A 19691-nucleotide genomic window follows, 5' to 3' on the forward strand; every position below is an offset into this window, starting at 1 on the left:
TTGTGTGAACAATAGTTCAAATTTGTTCCATAGTTGATGAGATGAGATATCTTTATTGAATGTACATCGAAACACACAGTGAAATGCATCTTTTGCATAGAGTGTTCTGGGGGCAGCCCACAAGTGTCGCCACGTTTCCGGCGCCAACATAGCATGCCCACAACTTCCTAACCCGTACGTCTTTGGAATGTGGGAGGAAACTGGAGCACCCGTAGGAAACCCACGCAGGGAGAACATACACACTCCTTACAGATAGCAGCTGGAATTGAACTCGGGTCGCTGGTGCTGTAATAGTGTCACGCTAACCGCTACACTACCGTGCCTGCCCCACAGTGAATGGAGTCTGAAAGTGTTCTTTTGAATGTAAAATAGTTAACTCACATTAAGTGGCTTAGTGGATAGAACATGTGCTGAAATCAGAAGATTGTGGTTAACATCCAGCTCTGGAGAGCACAAATACCTAGGCTGTCACTGAGACCACTGAAGGAGTGCTATGTAGTCTTTCAGAAGAGACGTTAGACGGAGCACCTATCTGCTTCTTTAATTGAGTGTCATAGATAGCATGGTCAGTTTAAAGACCAGCAGGGACTTTCCCTCTATTATCAAGGTCACTATTAATATCTCAACCAATATCCCTAGAAAACAGATGATCTCATTAATGTTTGTGGGACCCTGCTGTTCCACCAGTGAATGGAGTCTGAAAGTGTTCTTTTGAATGTAAAATAATTCAGGGTGCCCTGAGATGGTGGATGTCTTCATAATTTCGAAATTAAGGCAAAAGTTGATTTACAGAATGAAATGAAAAAGTTGGGGGGAAAAAAAACACCAAAAAGATTTTTGGTGGCATAGGTGGCAGATGTCTTTTCTCCTAGGGAAAGGGAACCAAAAACTAGAGGGCATAGGTTTAAGGTGAGAGGGGAAGGATTTAAAAGGGACCTGAAGGGCAACTTCTTCACTCAGAGGGTGGTGCGTATATGAAACGAGCTGCCAGAGAAAGTAGTTGAGGCAGGGACAATGACAGCATTTAAAAGACAGTTAGTCAGGTACATGGATAGGAAAGGTTTAGAGGGATGTGGGCCAAACTTGGGCAAATGGGACTAGTTTAAGTGGGCACCATGGTCGGCATGGATGAGTTGGGCCAAAGGGCCTGCTTCCATGCTATAATACTCTATCTGAAATCGCCTCATTCATTCACTGCAAAAACTGGCTGCACCCAGCATATCTTGTTCATGTCCCCATGGTGTCAGTGACCAGCTTGTTTGGCTGGTGGTTTAAAACTGAGAGAGTAACGAAGAGCTCTTTATGTTGCTTTCCTGGTTCTCATTCTCCTGTCTTCCTCCCTCTGATTATCAGATTCCCAAGTCGGGGTCCTGCGTATATGGAACGTCTCAAGAACAACGCCAATAGATAATTTCAAGTTGAAGAAAACAGGGTTTCACGCTTTACATGTGCTGAATTCCTCACCAAAGAAAAAATGTAGGTAACAATTTGAAAGAAAATATTGTGGCCTCTGTTAAGTTTTGGGATGTTGATCGATAAAATTTATGAAGTTTAACACAGTCTAAAGTAACACTGGATCAAATTCAAATGTAATATATACAGAACCTGTTAAGTGCAATTTTATAACAAAAATGTGTATTGCTGTGTAATGAATACATGTTAAATAATTCTCCTTTAAAATTAATTTATTTTGTTTTTCTCTGTTGGCTCATTAGAATTATTAGTCATTGAGTCATAGAATCACACAGTCATACAATGTGGAATCTTTCAGCCCATCGACCGTGGAGAACATCAAGCATCTATATACACTAATCAGTATTTCTGAGTATCCAGTGTAACTATTAACCCAGTGGAAGGCATCAGTGTAAGTAGAGCAGCTTCCTCACAGCTCCAGTGACCCAGAAGAAAGCCACTCAGCTCCTTAAGCCTGCCCCGCCATTCAAGATGATCATGGCTGATCTACACCAGACTCAGCTCCTCTTCTGTGCCATTTCCCCATAACCCTCAATTCCTCGATCTTTAAAATATTTATCTCTCTCTCAACATTACATAAGTCTAATGAACTGCCCTCCACCACCCTCAGCGGCAAAGAATTCCAGATAGGTTTCCTCTGTGTTCAAGTTTCATTCCATAATGGTACGTTAATTGGACATTGAGAGTGCCGATTTATGTTGAAGGACGGATAGGAACGCAGGGAGAATGAAAAAAATGTAATTAGTGTAAATAGATGTTTGAACGTTGACATGGACACAGTGGGCCAAAGATCCTGTTATCATGGTGTGGGGCTCTATTCACCATGGACAAGGTGCAACTGATTCATTGTAAACTTCTTATGAGTCTCATTCACAGCTGGGTTGGCTCTTTTATCAAGAGGGTACGTTAAGGAGTTACCCTACAGCAGATGGAAAGGACCTATTTCCCTTAGCTTAGGAGTCAAAATTCATGGGGCATGGATACGTTAATTGGTAAGAATGATTATCGGTGTTGGTTTATTATTGTCACATGTACTGAGGTACTGTGAAAAACTTTGTCTTGCATGCTATCCATGCAGATCATTTCATTCCAACAGTGCATTGAGGTATTCCTGGGGAAAACAATAACAGAATGCAGAATAAAGTGTTACAGTTACAGACAGACAATAAGGTGCAAGGCCATAACGAGGTAGAGAGTCCATCTTATCGTACAAGGGGACCATTCAATAATCTTATATCAGCAGGACAGAAGCTGTCCTTGAGCCTGGTGGTACGTGCTTTCAGGCTTTTGCATCTTCTGCCTGATGGGAGAGGGGAGAAGAGAGAATGTCCAGGGTGGGTGGGGTCTTTGATTATTTTGGCTGCTTTACCGAGGTGTAGACAGTCTGTCCATAGCTGGTTTTCATGATGTGCTGAGCTGTGTCCACAACTCTCTGCAGTTAGACCACAAGACATAGGGCCAAATGGCCTAATTCTGCTCCTTCGAGTTTAATCTGCCATTTGATCACGGCCAATTTATTTTTCCTTCTCAACCTCATCCTCCTGCCTTCTCCCTGTAACCTTTGACACCATTACTAATCAACCTCCGCTCTAAATATACCCAATGACTTGGCCTCCACAGCCATCTGTGGCAATGAATTCCACAGATTCACCACCCTCTGGCCAAAGAAATTCCCCCTCCTCTCTATTCTAAAGGGACATCTTCGCTTTTGAGGCTGTGCGCTCTGGTCCTAGACTCTCCCACTACTGGAAACATCCTCTCCACATCCACTCTTTGGTATTGGTATATTATTGCCACTTGTACCGAGGTGCAGTGAAAAACTTGTCTTGCATACTGTTTGTACAGATCAATTCATTACACAGTGCAGATACATTGAGTTAGTACAGAGTGCATCGAGGTAGTACAGGTAAAAACAATAACAGAATAAAGTGTCACAGTTACAGGGAACAATAAGGTGCAAGGTCATAACAAGGTAGATTGTGAGGTCAAGAGTCTATCTCATCGTATAAGGGAACCATTCAATAGTCATCACCATGGGATAGAAGCTGTCCTTAAACCTGGTGGTATGTGCCCTCAGGCTCCTGTATCTTCTGCCTGATGGGAGAGGAGAGAAGAGAGAATGACCCGGGTGGGTGGGGTCTTCTCCAAGGCAGCGAGAGGTATAGACAGAGTCCACAGAGGTCAGGCTGGTTTCCGTGACGTGCTGGGCTGTGTCCACAACTTCTGCAGTTTCTTGGGTCCTGGGCAGAGCAGTTGCCATACCAAGCCATGATGCATCCAAATAGAATGCTTTCTATGGTGCATCGATAAAAGTTGGTGAGTGTGAAGGGAACACACTGCCTGAGGGTTTGGTGGAGGCAGAGACCCACAGATCATTTAAGTAGTACCTGGACAAGCACCGAAACTGCCAAGGCATCGAAGGCTATGGTCCAAGTGCTGGTGGATGGGACTAGTATAGATGGTCGGCATGCATGGTATGGGTCGAAGGTCCTCTTTCTATGCTGTATGATTCTATGACTCTATGACTGTAAAGATTCTGGAGTCAATACATTGAGATTTCACAGGGCATAAAGGCAATCTTGATTCTGAAACATGTAATTTTTGAAAGCTATGGCTGCTGTTCCAGATCCAAAATTTGTGCACATACATGCTCATTAATTCTGCAAGCTGGACTGGATTCCACATTGGTGAGGGGTTAGAATACCATCTGTCAGGACCTGCAGTATTGATATCTCCACTGTAACTTCAGAGCTCAATGCTTCAGCTACCTCATGCAGCAATGCTGTACCACTCAAACAGATCATCAACTTAGTTGCTGATTGCTTTCCACCTGGTGTTGCTGAGATTGCACGAGTGATTGACACTTGCTAGGATTCTCTCAGGGTGTCTAGAGAGAAAGAAGATACTACAGTTGCTCAAATACTTTATCCTGACTCCAAGGTTTCTGCACAAACTAGCTCTGGCCTGGCACCTGGACGAAACCCACGTGGTCACAGGGAAAATGTGCAAACTCCACACACTTAGCACCCTGGATCAGGAGTGAATAAAGCTGCAAAGAGAATAGGAGGAAGAAGGGCTATCAAGACACCATTTCAGCCCAGAGTGTTCAGGGATCAGTCTTCCTCTATGAAACTCAGCAAGAAACAATGCCGACACTTTAGTAAGGGTAAAGACATGATGATGCTGGAGGAACTCAGCAGCTCAGGCAGCATCCGTGGAGAAAAGCAGGCGGTCAACATTTTGGGTCAGGACTCTTCTTCAGGACCTGGCCTGCTGAGTTCCTCCAGCATCATCGTGTTTTTCATCTAGATTCCAGCATCTGCAGTCTTTTATTTCTTTAGTAAAGGTACCCTCACAGATCCCTACCAACTACTATGCAGCAGTACAACAGCATGTGTTCAATGTGCAAGTTGGTTTTAACTGGATCAGGATACTTGTGGCATTGGGGGCCCATACTGACACAATCATGTTTCCTAATTTTGATGTGTAACAAGCAGCAATTATGATTATCAGTGAGTAGCGGAGAATTGGCAACGAGAAAAGAAAATGCCAGAAACACCAGGTCAAGTAGCAGCTGTGCAAAGAGAAACCGAGTTAATGTTGAGGTTGGAGACCTTACGTAATGCTGCCCGCACCAGATGCATCAAGCATAGGTTAGGCTCGAATCCACAGCAGCAGGGACTGAGAAATTAGTAGCATCAGAACGTTGTTAGTTCTTTCAGTTGTGTGGAAACCCTGTGGTCAGATAGGATGAAGTTCAGTCAACGTCAGTCCAAATACTCCCAAACAACATCCTGGGAATATCTTGGCCAGAAGAACTGCAGTGGTTCAAACAGCACCTTCTCATGGATTCATAGATTCATGGAGATTCATAGAGTTATGCTGCACGGAAACAGGCCCTTCAGCCCAACTCATTCATGCCGACCAAGTTGCCTTCCTGATTTAGTCCCATTTGCCTGTGTTTGGCCCATAACCCTCTCAACCTGTCTAGAATCCTTTTAAACATTGTAATTGTTCCCGCCTCTAACACTTACTCTGGCAGCTCGCTCCATGTACCCAACGCCTTCTGTGTGGAAAAACTTGCCCCTCAGATACCCTTTAACTATTTCCCCTCTCACCTTAAACCTACGCTCTCTAGTTTTAGGCTCCCCTACCCTGGAAACAAGGATGGATGGTAAATACAGGAGTTGCCAGCAACATACACATAAACTGTATTGAAAACAAAGTAATCAATAAAGGATTCTTGCATTGACTGGGACCCTGATAATGTGCAGGTTGCAGAAGAACACATAAAGCAGAATGGAGGAAGGCAGAGAGCTGGAGTGCAAAAGAAAATGTGTTGTGCTTCTTAAAGAACTGGAGGTGGAACAGTAGCACAGCTACTCGAGCTGCTGCCTCACAGCTCCTGCAGCCTAGGGTCACTCTTGACTCTGGTGCTGCCTGTGTGAAGTTTACATATTCTCCCTGTGACCAAATGGGTTTCCCTGTATTCTTGTTTCCTCCCACATCCCAAAGACATGCAAGTTGGTGGGTTAATTGGTTACTGTAAGATAACCCTAGGGTGTAGATGGGTGGTAAAATATGCAGAGAATGTGAGGAGAAATTACCATGGCCTGTTGTTAAAAAGTGAGATTAGTGTAAATCATGGTCAGTGCAGACTTGGTGGGCTGATTTCTGCGCTCTATGAATCAACCATGGATCATCGCACAGCAACTGGAAAATTAAACATCATTCAGTTATAAAAGCTGCTTTTCAAATAAGTACAAGAACGTTATTTATCAATATCATAACATATTCAACAGCTTAAGCACATTTTAGCATTGTGAATTAGGATCCAGGCACGGTAGTGTAACAGTTAGCGTAATGCTATTACAGCACCAGCGACCCGGGTTCAATTCTAGCCACTGTCTGTAAGGAGTTTGTACGTTCTTCTGGTGAACTGCATGGGTTTCCTCTGGGTGCTCCGGTTTCCTCCCACATTCCAAAGAGGTACGGGTTAGGAAGTTGTGGGCATGCTATGTTGGCGCCGGAAGCGTGGCAACGCTTGCAGGCTGTCCCCAGAACACCGTACACAAAAGATGCATTCACTGTGTGTTTTGATGTACATATGACTAATAAAGATACCTTATCTTAAATGTCCTAGACTGTCATTCTAGATATGCGAGTTCAAAACCCATCATGGTATCTGGGAATTTTACATTCAACCAACTAAATAAAACAAAAGGCTTGTACCATTATAGAGTCATAGAGCAATACATCACGGAAACAGGCCCTTCAGCCCAACTCATCTATGCCGAACAAGGTGTCTATCCGAGCTAGTCCCGTTTGCCCGTGTTTTGTCCCCTTAAACCTCTTCTTTCCATATACTGTCCAAATGTCTTTAAAACATTGTAATTGTACATAGCTGACTCTACAGCTTCCTCTGGCAACCATGAAACTACCAGACTGATGTAACAACCTATCTGATTCTCGAGTTCCCTTCAGGGAAGGAAATACATCATCCTTACCCTGTCTGGGTTATATGTGACTCTAGATCCAGTAATGAAGTTGACTCTTACTGTAACTGCCTGGTGAAATAGCTTAACGTGCTTAACTTAATATTTATTTATTAGTTACATGTACATCGAAACACACAGTGAAATGCATCTTTTTGCATTACTGAGAATGTGCTGGAGGCAGCCTGCCTCGCCACACTTCCGGCACCAAAATAACATGCCCACAACTTACTAACGTGTATGTCTTTCAAATGTGGGAGGAAAGTGGAGCACCCGGAGGAAACCCACGCAGACACACGGGGAGAATGTGCAAACTACTTACAGCAGCAGCGGGAATTGAACCCAAGTCGCTGGCGCTGTAATAGCGTTATGCTAACCACTACACTGCCACCACACATTAGGGACGGGGATTAAATGCTGGTTCTCACCAACACATCCGTGAATAATTAAAACAAAATTGTTTTGCTTTTCATTTTTAGATGAGATGTGTAACAAGAAAAGTAAAGTATCTCTGCAAGTATGATGAAGAAAATCATGACCAAAGATTTTAAGGATAACACTGCCCACAACCTATCCAATAATGTGCATAAATGCCAATTAATGGGGATTATTAAGAAACTTGGTGCCCTATTGATCTGCTGTAGGTGAAAAACTGGTATTTTAAAAACGTGTTAGAAACCATTTTCCTTCTTGTCCTTTTCAGGCTATTCTGCACATTCACCATCCAAGAACCACCACACATCGTCGACCAGTGAAGCCATACCTCCTCCAACCCTCTCTCAAAACCAAGCCTTTTCCCTGCCTCCTGGGCACGCCGTTTGTTGCTTTATGGATGGCGGTGTGGGCCTGTATGACATGGGAGCCAAGAAATGGAACTTCTTGAGAGATTTGGTAGGCTGTAAGAGAGATTTATCCATTTTCAGACTGCCTTAGTGTTGCATTGGTCAATAGGCAAATGATTCTAGAGATATGGTATCTGGAAAAGGCCAACAGATGCCGAAACCAGTCTTACTTTTATGTTGTTATTCAAGGGTCACGTGGAAACAATCTTCGACTGTAAGTTTAAACCGGATGACCCCAACCTTCTAGCCACAGCATCATTTGATGGAACCATTAAAGTGTGGGATATAAACACCTTGACAGCAGTTTACACTTCACCTGGTAATGAGGGAGTCATCTACTCCCTGTCGTGGGCTCCAGGTAAGAAATCGTGGATGGCATTTGTGAAGGTGGCAGCTCTTGTTCCACCCCATCCCCCCACCTCTTCATACTGGCTTCTCCCCTCTTTCCTTTCCAGTCCAGATGAAGGGTCTCAACCTCATTTCCCTCCATCGATGCTGCCTCTCCCAATGAGTTCCTCCAGCACTTTTTGTGTTGCTGGCATTTGTGAATGCTGATTGATGCTAAATACACATACCTAGTACACATAGGGAGCAGTGAGTCAAGGCTATTAAAGCTTCATTACATTGTCCTAAAAGCAAACCAGCATTAGAAACAGGAGCAGGTGTGGTCCACATACGACCTTGAACCTGTTCCACCGGGCAATGACCGCATCTAATCCTTTGCCTCAAGATTTTCCCATCTGACCTTCAAGTTCTCTCATTACCTAAGTGTCCAAAACCTATCAATCTCAGCTTTAAATATACTCAATGGTTGCTGAGGCAGAGACTTCAAACTCTCACTGTAAAGAAATATCTTCTCATTTCAGATCTAAGTGACTGACCCCTTATTCCTCAACTATGCTCCCCAATTTTAGATAGCTCAGCCTGACGAAACAATGTCTCAACATCAATCCTTCATAATCCTATGTCTCAGTGAATTCATCTCTCATTCTTCCAAATTCCATCGAGTATACACTAATTGTATCAATCTCTCCCCATTGGAACAACTCCCCCATTTCAGCTTCATGCTAACCCATTGAAAAGTTCAGATGAATTGCAATCACACGACAATCCCCAGTGTTACAAAAAATTCTTAGAAAGACTACACAACTCAGGAAAAAAGTGATGAGCTGGTGTCAAGACTTTCGGTTTTAAGATTCTAAAGCTCAATGGAAAGACAGAGTGTGAGACACTAGATTGACTCCTAAGATGAGGGGGTTACCTAAAAGAAAAGAAGGCAACATCCATCATGAAGGACCCTCACCATCCGGGACATGCCCTCTTCTCATTACTGCCATCAGGGAGGAAGTACAGGAGTCTGAAGACCCATACTCAATGATTCAGCAACAGCTTCTTCCCCCCCCACCCCCCCCCCCCGCCATCAGATTTCTGAACGGTCCATGAACCCATTAACACTACCTCGTTGTTCCTTTTTTTTTTGCACTATTTATTTATTTTGTAATTTACAGTAATTTTATGTCTTTGCACTGTACTGCTGCCGCAAAACAACAAACTTCACGTCATATAAGATGGTGATAATAAATGTGATTCTGATTCTGATTGAGTATAGTGAGCACATAATCTTTGGGATTTTAAGAATGCAAGGTGATCTTATTGAAATAGACACATTCTGAGGAGCTTGATTAGGTAGATAGTGAGGAGATGATCCCGCTGAAGGGAATCTAGAACAAGGGATGTAGTCTGGGAGTGAGGGATTCATTGTTTAAGACAAGGAGGAAGTTATTGTCTCAGAGGACTTTGAATCTTCTGAGGTCCCTACCTCAGGGAGCTATGAGTGCTAACCAACTTGTATATTCAAGGATGAGATAGATTTTTTAACAGTGGGGAAATCAAGGGTTAAAGATATCAGACAGGAAAGTGGAATTGAGGTCAAGATTGGATCAGCTGTGGTGCTGTAGACCAGAGATGCTGTCTGACCTAATCCTGCTCTAATAGACATGTTCTATGTGAGGAGTTGTTATTCCAACACAACACAGGACACAGACATATTGAAAGGAAATGATTGAAGCATTCCAAAGAATAATTACAACTGTGGTTCTTCAGTTGTGAGTCCCGAGAAAGTGCGTTTGTTCTGAGCAGAGCAGGTTAGAGGATGCTTTAATAGAGATGTTCAGGGTTATTATGGATTTTGAAAGAGTAAATGAGCTTAGAGCTTAGTTTAGAGCTTAGGGGATACTGTTCACAGTGAGCGCAGAATGAGTAACCCGAGGATGATTAGTTGAAAAACCAAAGATGACATTTGGAAAACAACATTAATCAGTGTGTTATTGTGCTACAGAATGTGCATTCTGAAAGGGTGATGAGAGCACATTTAGTGGTGTCTTTCAAAAGCAAGATAAATAAATATTCGCAAGAGAACATTTTAAGGTGATAATACAAAGGATGGGAGCGGGTATAGTTCTTTCGAAGTGCCATCTCTGCTATGCTGGGCTGACTGGTTTCCTTCTGTTTTGTATCCTTCAATTAAATACACGAAAATCCTGTCCTTGAATCTATCTCACATCAAAAGTGCATTGTATCAATATTTAAATCATCATCTACAACACAACACACTGATGCAAAATGAAAATAAAAAAAAATGCTTCAGATGCTGGAAATCTGAAATAAACACAGAAAATGTGGGGGAAAACTCAGCAGATCAGATAGCATCTGTGGGAAGAGAAACAGTCAACATTTTGGGTCTGCAGGTTCTGATAAAGGGTAGCAGATCTGAAATGTTGACTCTTACAAATTTCTAGAGATGTACAGTGGAGGGTGTTCAGACTGGTTGCATCACCGCCTGGTATGGAGGCTCCAGTGCACAGGATCATAAGAGGCAGCAGAGGGTTATAGACTCAGCCAGCTCCATCACGGGACATTTTCAAGAGGCGGTGCCTCAAGAAGGCGGCGCCTCAAGAAGGCGGCATCCATCATTAAGGGCTCTCACCCTCCGGGACATGCCCTTTTCTTGTTACTACCATCAGGGAAGAGATACAGGAGTCTGAAGACCCACACTCAATGATTCAGGAACAGCTTCTTCACCTCCGCCATCAGATTTCTGAACGGTCCCTGAACCCATGAACACTACCTCATTGTTCCTTTTTGCACTATTCATTTATTTTGTAATTTATGGTAATTTTATGTCCTTGCACTGTACTGCTGCTGCAAAACAACAAATTTGATGTCATACAAGACAATGATAATAAATCTGATTCTGATTGACTGTTTCTCTCTCCACAGATGCTGGCTGATCTTTTGATGTTTTCCAGCATTTTATGTTATACACAATATTTCTCATTTACCTTAAATATTAGTCAGCTCCATCTCCCTCATTTCAGATACAAGATTAAAAGTATGCTGGCACTTTCAGGGAGTTATTCCTGTAAACTCTCATTTACTTTAAATCTCCGTAAGCCCTTTTGAAATATTTTAAAGGTGAGGGATATTTGCTTCACAACAACTTTTTAATATCCTTTTAACTTTAAGGTGACCTAAACTGCATCGCAGGTGCAACTTCCCGCAACGGAGCTTTCATATGGGACGTGATTAAAGGAAAAACTATTACTAGATTCAATGAGGTAAGTTGCTAGATTTTATCTCCTCCCTTTACAAATGTTGATTAATACCAAATCACAGTGCTTGTGGCCATTGAAGCCTCATTACATTGCCCTAAGAACAAAACATTAGAAATAGGAGCAGGTTTGGTCTGTATATCACCTCAGGACTACTCCCTGTGGCTTTTACTGTACTTGAGTGTGACTAGTTACTCCTAAAAAGAATGAGATAAAAGCAGGAGGTGCATAAAATAACTAGCAATGTTTCATGTCTGTGACCTTTAATCAAAATTGGGAAGCCATATGAAAGATAAAATGAAGTCTGGTTTGTTCATTTGAATGCGAGTAGAACAGAAAACAAAGCTTGATTTACATTCCAGAATGCTTCATAACACATTAAGTACTTTTGAAGTGCTGTAAGGGAAGAAAATACAGCAGTAAATTGCACATTGCAAGATCCCAATCCATCAGAAAATCTGCTTTGGTGGTTCATGGACATATGCTCTTTTCCCCTTTCTCCTTTTGACATCAAGATCTTTTCCATCAGTCCACACCGAGAGTTAGTTTTGGCATCTCATCCAAAGTGGAGCAACAAAGCAGCACTCTCTGAGCCCTGCATTGAAGTGTAAGTGGAGGTTACGCTGAGAGATTTGGACTTGGATATAAGAATGGGATACAGCCAACACATGTGTTTATCATGCTGTGCTATCCTGAAGCAGAACGTTTTATGAATTAAGTTGACATTTATATATTCGAATAAAATACAAGATATAAAATACAAAAGAGTACAGAAGAAGTTTACCAGGATGCTGCCTGTATTAGAGAGTATTAGCTATCAGGAGGGTTTGGACAAACATGGGCTGTTTTCTCTGGAGCAGCGGAGATTGAGGGGAGACCTGATAGAAGTTTATAAGATTATGAGAGGCATAGATAGAGAAGATAGCTGGTATCTTTCCCAATGTCGAAATATCTAATACTAGAGGGCATGTATTTAAGGTGAGAGGGGGTAAATTCAAAGGAGATGTGTGGGGCGAGTTTTTTTTTACACAGAGAATGGTGGGTGCCTGGAATGTGCTGTCAAGGGTGGTGTGGAGGTAAATACGATAGAGGTGTTTAAGAGACTTTTAGATACATGAATATACAGAGAATGGAGGGATATGGACATTGTATAGGCAGAAGGGATTAGTTTAGTTAGGCGTTTAATTAGTTTGGCACTACATTGTGGGCCGAAGGGCCTGTTCCTGTGCTGTACTGTTCTGTGTTCTAAAATGGAGACAACATTAGTGTATAATTGACAGCTAACTTTAATTAGGAATGAATTACATTTACAGGGGCCCTGTCACACCAGTGCTGCATTCTGATTACTTTTATATAGCAGCATAGTGGCTAAATTGATTGGATGATTTTGCAGAGGTTCAGACTATTGATCAGAGACCCAAGTTACATATGGCAACTGGGGAGTTTAAGTTCATGTCATTAAATAAAATCTGGAACACAAAGAAAAGATCAGTGATGATGAACCATGAAATTACCATGGACTGCTGTTAAAAATCAATCTGTTTCACTCGTCATTCAGGGTTGGAAATCTGTCTACTTCACCCAGTCTGGATGACACGATTTCAGTCCCAACTCACTACCCTCTGAAATGACCTGGAGGGAAATTAGAGATGGACAATATATGGAGCCCTTGTCAGTGATGCCTGTACCTTGTGAATGCTTGAAAGAGAATAGATAGCACTGTGAGACCTTGAGAATCACACTGATTTCAATGTTACTGTCTCAGCTGCCAGAGAATTCAAAATTAATTTCATAGTGGGAGTGCGCTCGGTTTTGTTTCAATGTCTGAACAAACATCCTGTCAATACAATGCTTCTGCTAATCAGTGTCTTCTGTTATTCCTTGAAGCATGGAAAAAATGGTATTTTCTGCATTGCTTGGAGCCACAAAGATTCCAAACGGATTGCGACATGTAGTGGGGACGGCTTCTGGTAAGTCGTTTTTCTATCACGATTCACATTTATTTAATGGCCAGTTGTATGATCATAAGACAATAAGATTGAATGGTGGAGCAGAATTAGGCCATTCTGCCCATTGGGTCTGCGACACCATTCAGTCATGGCTAATTTTTTTTTCAACCCCATTCTCCTGCCTTCTCCCTATAACCCATAACCCCTTTACCAATCAAGAGCCTATCAATCTCCTCCTTAAATACACCCAATGACTTGGCCTCCACTGCCCTCTTGTGGCAACAAATTCCACAAATTTACCACCCTCTGGCTGAAGGAATTCCTCCTCATCTCAGTTTTAAAGGGACGTCCCTTTATTCTGAGGCTGTGCCCTCGGGCGCTAGACTCTCCCACTAATGGAAACATCCTCTCCACGTCCACTTTATCTAGGTATTTCAGCATGCAGAAACATAAGGAAGTGTACATAGAATGCAGATATCTACAGTATATGTTGGAAATAGGATTCATAAGACCTGTAGCATAGAATCATACATTCGGCCCAACCTGTCCATGCTTTACTCAAGCTTCCTCCTGTCTTTCCTAATCTAAGTCTATCATCATGATCCTCTATTGCCTTCTCGCTTATACTGTTGACCAGCCTCTCCTGAAGTGCATCTGCAGTCACTCACCTCAACCACTTCCTATGGTAGCGAGTTCCACATTCTCATCAACCTTTGGGTAAAGAAATTTCCTTTGAATACCTTACTGGATTACTCAGTAATATTTTATATCGATGGCCTCCAGTTGTGCTCTTCCCACAGTGTAAGTATCCTTTCTAGTTAAACCCTTCATAATTTCTTTTAGGTTACTCCCTTAGCCTTGTTTTCTCCAGAGGAAAGAGATTCAGTGTACTCATCTAATAAACTTCAATCCTGCCTTGCATTCAGAGATCAAAAAAAAAATTTCCATCATTAATAATTAGAATTTGTTAATGTGTGTACTGCAGTAACTCAACAAAAGACTGGAGATATTTTTCATTATTTTGCTTACATACATAAGGTCACAGCCAAATGAAACCATGAATTAAAACCAATATATTTTATTGATTCGTGCATCGTATGTACTTTTTATATTCTGACATGGTCAGATAAAGATTTTACTTAGAGTGTCATTGATAAATTTTCTGCCCCCATAGACGTAATTTTGTCCAAACCTAAAAATTCAAATTGATGAAATGTGAAATAATTGTGGGAAAATGAACACTGATTTCATATGTCAAAATAATTAAAAAATAAAGATCAAATTCTGCCCTGTTTTTAAATAGACCCGAGCAACTTAATTTTACCTCTTTGGATAATCAGCATATTTGCTGTTCCCGAAACCTTATTGTCCTTCTTCCAAGCTCACCTGACTGCCAAAACCTACTGGTATCCTGGCACCTTCCCATTCCTTTCCTCCTCTCCATCTCCATGTCAAGAAACTGAGGGAATGTTTTTTTTGAAAAGAGTCCTAGCCTACATTCGCACTGATTTAATAATGGAGATGCTATGTAATAATGGCATGCTATGTTGGCGCCGGAAGCGTGGTGACATTTGTGGGCTGCCCCCATAACACTCTACACAAAAAGATGTATTTCACTGTGTGTTTTGATGTACAAGTGACTAATAACGATGTCTGTCTTAGAAATTACTTACATGAATGACAGTAGAAGTGAGAAGCTCTAGCTTTCAATAGGTCAAAAAGGCAAGGTTCCTCTCTTGTAGAAAGAAGGCTGAGGGTCAACCATCTTGGTAATTTGGAAAAAGTTTGGTAGTGTGAATTTAGAGAGGGTGTTCAAATATTTGGGGGAGATCAAAACATTTGGCCATAAATGCTTCACTAATAAGTCAGTTGGGGAATCCTGGAGAAGCTCGTTAGAGACCTGTTGGAATGTGGAACTCATGACCACAGGTAGTAGTTGGGGGAAGCTGAATAAACATCTGAGGGAAAAGGGAATAGATGTTTACATTGATAAATGAGGAAAGTTTGGGAGGAAGCTCGTGGAGCAGAAACACTGGCTTTGGTCAGGTAGGCCGAATGTCCTGTTTATGTGCTGGGCTAAAGATACAGGGGGATGTCAGGAAATAATGTTTATACTCAGAGGGTAAGGGGTACTGGAGGCAAAATCTATCAGGGTCTTCAAAAGGGATTTGACTAGGCACTTGAGAGAAAATAACTTACAGAGCTATAGAAAAGGATTAATGGGAAAAATTGTACCCAAAAGTTCTTTGATTCTTGCTTTTTGTCAGAATAATCCAGCTTTTGAAAATAATTATTTTGTATTAATTCAATGACGAGTGAGACAATGAGTAGTGCTGTCTGAATCCTATCACATATATCGCAAAACCTAAAGTGAAACACAGGATATGGGGAATAAACTTTCCTTCCTCTCACAACTTCTCCAACTGTGAACATGAGTGAATATCCAATCACTTCGGGATCAATCAGGTTTGCACTAGGGCTTAGGATCAATAGGTTTTAAAAGGTCTGTGCTGTGATTTAAGAAACATAGGCAAAGGGATAATGACCCATTGGACTCCCCTTTATCCACCGTATCTGTAAGGACCTCAAAAATAAAACAATGGATTCATCATACAGGACCGACTGAATCAGAATCAGGTTTATTATCACTGACATATGTCGTGAAATTTGTTGTTTTGCGGAAACAGTACAATCCAAGAGATAAAGATATAAAAATTACTATAAGTTACAAAAATAAATAAATAGTGCAAAAGAGGAATAATGAGGTAGTGTGCATGACCGTTTAGAAATCAGATGGCAGAGGGGAAGAAGCTGTTCCTGAAATGTTGAGTGTGGGTCTTCAGGCTCCTGTACCTCGTCCCCGATGGTAGTAACGTGAAGAGGGCATGTCCCGGATGGTGAGGGTCTTTAATGATGGATGCCACCTTCTTGAGGCACCGCCTTTTGAACATGTCCTTGATGGTAGGCAGGGTTGTGCCCATGATGGGCTGAGTCTACAACCCTCTGCAGGCTCTTTTGATCTTGCACTTTGGAGCCTCCATACCAGGCAGTGATGGAGATGAGAATGCTCTCCACCATACATATGTAGAAATTTGCAAGAGTCTTTGGTGACATACCAAATCTCCTCAAACTCCTAATGAAGTAGAGCCACTGGGGTGCCTTCTTCATGATTGCATCAATGTGTTGGTCCAGGACAGATCCTTTGAGATGTTGACACCCAGGAACTTAGAGCAGATCACCCTTTCCACAACTGAGCCCTCAATGAAGACTGGTGTGTATTCTCCCAACTTCCCCTTCCTGAAGTCCACAATCAATGCCCTGGTCTTGCTGACATTGAGTGCGAGGTTGTTGTTGTGACACAATTCAACCGGCCAATCTACCTCACTCCTGTATGCCTCCTCATTGCCAACTGAGATTCTGCCAACAATAGTGTTGTCATTGGTGAATTTATAGATGGTGTTTGAGCTGTGCCTAACCACAGAGTCATGAGTGTAGAGAGAGTAGAGCAGTGGGTTAAGCACACATCCTTGAGGAGCGCCTGTGCTGATTGTCAGCGAGGTGGAGATATTACTGCCAATACGCACTGACTGTGGTCTCCCGATAAGGAAGTCGAGGATCCAGTTGCAGGGGGAGGTACAGAAGCCCAGGTTTTGAAGCTTGTTGATTGGTACTGAGGGGATGCTACTGTTCACAAATCCTTGCTGGTTCCCTGAAATAAAAGCAGAACATGCTGGGAGTACTCAACAGGTTGGACAGCATCTGCAGAGAGAGAAAATCAGATGTAATATTTCAAGTTTCTGACCTTTCATTGAGTCTGTGTAAAGCTAGAAATAAAAAAGAGCTTTAAGTTGCAGGGAGAAAGGGGGAGACGGAGGGAACAAAAGGGAAGATTTGTGATGGGAGGAGATCAGAAGAGTGAGTGACATAGGTGATAGGGCTACTGGCTGAGATAGAGAAGAAAAGGCAAATAAATAACAAAAAGTGTGTCCAGGGTAGGTTAACTAGGAGGAAATCCTAGGTCATGTCCTTATTCAGCATGGAAACAGGCACTTTAGCCCAACTTGACCAGGCCGACCAAAATGACTATCTAAGCTAGGTCCATTTGCCTGCATTTGGCCTATATCCTTCTAAACCTTTCCTATCCATGTAGCTGTCCAAATGTCTTTTAAACATTTAATTGTACCCATCTCTACCCCTTCCTGTCGGCTTGTTCCATCTACCCACCACCCTCTGTGTGAAAAATTTACCTCTCAGATCGCCTTTAAATCCCTCTCGCCCAATTACTATTAACGTGTCGTTCATTGCAGCATCATTCGAACAATCGATGGGAAAGTTCTCCACAAGTATAAGCATCCAGCTGCTGTTTTTGGCTGTGATTGGAGCCAGAATAATAAGTAAGTCAATCCTTCCAATGGCACTATTCATTTACTTACGGGTTTGAATTGTCAACCATTTATCCCTGTAAAATGTGAGTCACTTATTTAGTAAATAAACAGATCCAAAATTTAGTCCTCCCTCATTTATACTAAATGCGTATGGATAGTAGTGGCGATATGTTGTTTTGGAAATCGATGGACTCAACTGAGCATAATGAAATTGAACTTCGGAAGAGGAGTGCAGTCCGTAACTGCCAATATATAACTTACCACATACAACTGAGAACAAATTTCTAAAGCAGAGTCACAGTGGGCATGATGAATTAATGTGCTACCATCCTCAGCCAGTAGTGTAGGACATTCTAACTGTTGAACCTCTGATGTGACCAGTCCACTGAAAGAAATGCTTGTGCAATAGGTGAAGGGAGTTAATGCGGTTGGTTAACTCCAGTTCTGGCACTACTTTTGCTCAAACTGAGCCTCGACTAGGAAGGAACAACCCCTCAACCTCCTCAGTGTAATGATCCCACTATAGGTCATTGTGACCTTGGGCGGCCACCATACAGTCTGGCAGCCATAAGCTTAGCAACACCACAGTGACATTGGAGAATAGGGGCATTATTCGAAAGGTTTTAACAGAACTCCTTCCAGTATTTGATAAGTAGTTCATGTTCAGTATTTGTAAATGTAACTTTTTACCATTCTCTTATAACACCATCTTTTACCATATTGAGAGCAAATGCAATTCCCCAAAAAACTGTAGTTTCAGAAGAGAGAAAAAGAGACGGCAGATGCTGTAATCTGGAACAAAAGATAAACTGTTGGAAGAACAGCTCAGTTCTAATGCAGGGTCTTGACCTGAAACGTGGACCGTCCTTTTGCCCTCAGAGATGCTCCCTGACCCGTTGAATTCCTCAAGCAGTTTGTTTTTTTTGCCATAGTTTCAAAGTATTTCTTCACTTTATGACATAATATTAAGCACAACGTTTCTTTGAAGTTCACTACCATAGAAGGCTGTGGATGTTTAGTCAGTGAGTATTTACAAAGTCACAGTCCATAGGTTCATAGAGAGAGTTGTGGAGATGTACAGCACAGAAATGGGACCTTTGGCCCATCAGATCCCTGCCACCTATTTTGCCCATCTACATTAATCCTATTTGCCTAAATTTTGTCTGTATCCTTCTAGGTATTTTCTGTTTAAGTGCTCATCCAAATAATCTCCACCCATTAGGATAAGCAAGGGGTGCGGGGATCAGGCAAGAGTAAGGACGTGAGGCAGAGGCTCAACAATGATATTGGTATTGGTTTATTATTGTCACTTGCACCGAGGTACATTGAAAAACTTGTCTTGCATACCGATCGTACAGATCAATTCATTACACAGTGCAGATACATTGAGGTAGTACAGGTAAAAAAACAATAACAGTACAGAGTAAGGTGTCACAGCTACAGAGGAAGTGCAGTGCAGGTAGACAATAAGGTGCAAGGTCACAACAAGATAGACTGTGAGGTCAAGAGTCCATCTCATCGTATAACAGAACCATTCAATAGTCTTATCACCGTGGGATAGAAGCTGTCCTTGAGCCTGTTCTGATATGGAATATTAGAACAGGCTCCACATATGGCCTTCACCTGTGCTGATTTCTTATATTCTTAATGTTTTTATTTCCTTCCAGAGATATGATTGCCACTGGCTGTGAGGACAAGAATGTTCGGGTTTACTACTTAGCAACCAGTTCCGACCAACCACTGAAGGTTTTCACAGGACACACTGCTAAAGTCTTTCATGTCAGGTGGTCACCGCTGAGGGAAGGCATCCTCTGCAGTGGTTCTGATGACAGGTATCTTCGGTTCAGTAGTCAGTGGCACGATCTCTTTTATCTCAAAGACTCATTGCACAAAGTGGCTTTGAGAGGTCTCCATTTATGATCATTTTATCTTTAAG

General features: G+C 42.1%; 1 protein-coding gene across 6 annotated transcripts in view; it reads left to right on the forward strand.

Moving 5' to 3' along the window:
* wdr17 (WD repeat domain 17) overlaps window positions 1–19691 on the forward strand; it is a 118588-nt gene that overhangs the window by 35877 nt on the left and 63020 nt on the right. For all 6 annotated transcript variants that reach the window (XR_007956654.1, XM_052020198.1, XM_052020200.1 and 3 more), the window contains 7 exons: window positions 1354–1476; window positions 7672–7859; window positions 8000–8168; window positions 11336–11427; window positions 13309–13391; window positions 17678–17764; window positions 19423–19587. Coding sequence is in view for 5 of the 6 variants with exons in the window: in XM_052020198.1 (XP_051876158.1) it covers window positions 1354–1476; window positions 7672–7859; window positions 8000–8168; window positions 11336–11427; window positions 13309–13391; window positions 17678–17764; window positions 19423–19587 (907 nt within the window). In the remaining variant the exon portion in view is untranslated. The remainder of the gene's footprint in view (window positions 1–1353; window positions 1477–7671; window positions 7860–7999; window positions 8169–11335; window positions 11428–13308; window positions 13392–17677; window positions 17765–19422; window positions 19588–19691) is intronic.

This window comes from Pristis pectinata, chromosome 7, assembly GCF_009764475.1.
Source record: "Pristis pectinata isolate sPriPec2 chromosome 7, sPriPec2.1.pri, whole genome shotgun sequence".
NCBI classification, from domain to species: domain Eukaryota; kingdom Metazoa; phylum Chordata; class Chondrichthyes; order Rhinopristiformes; family Pristidae; genus Pristis; species Pristis pectinata.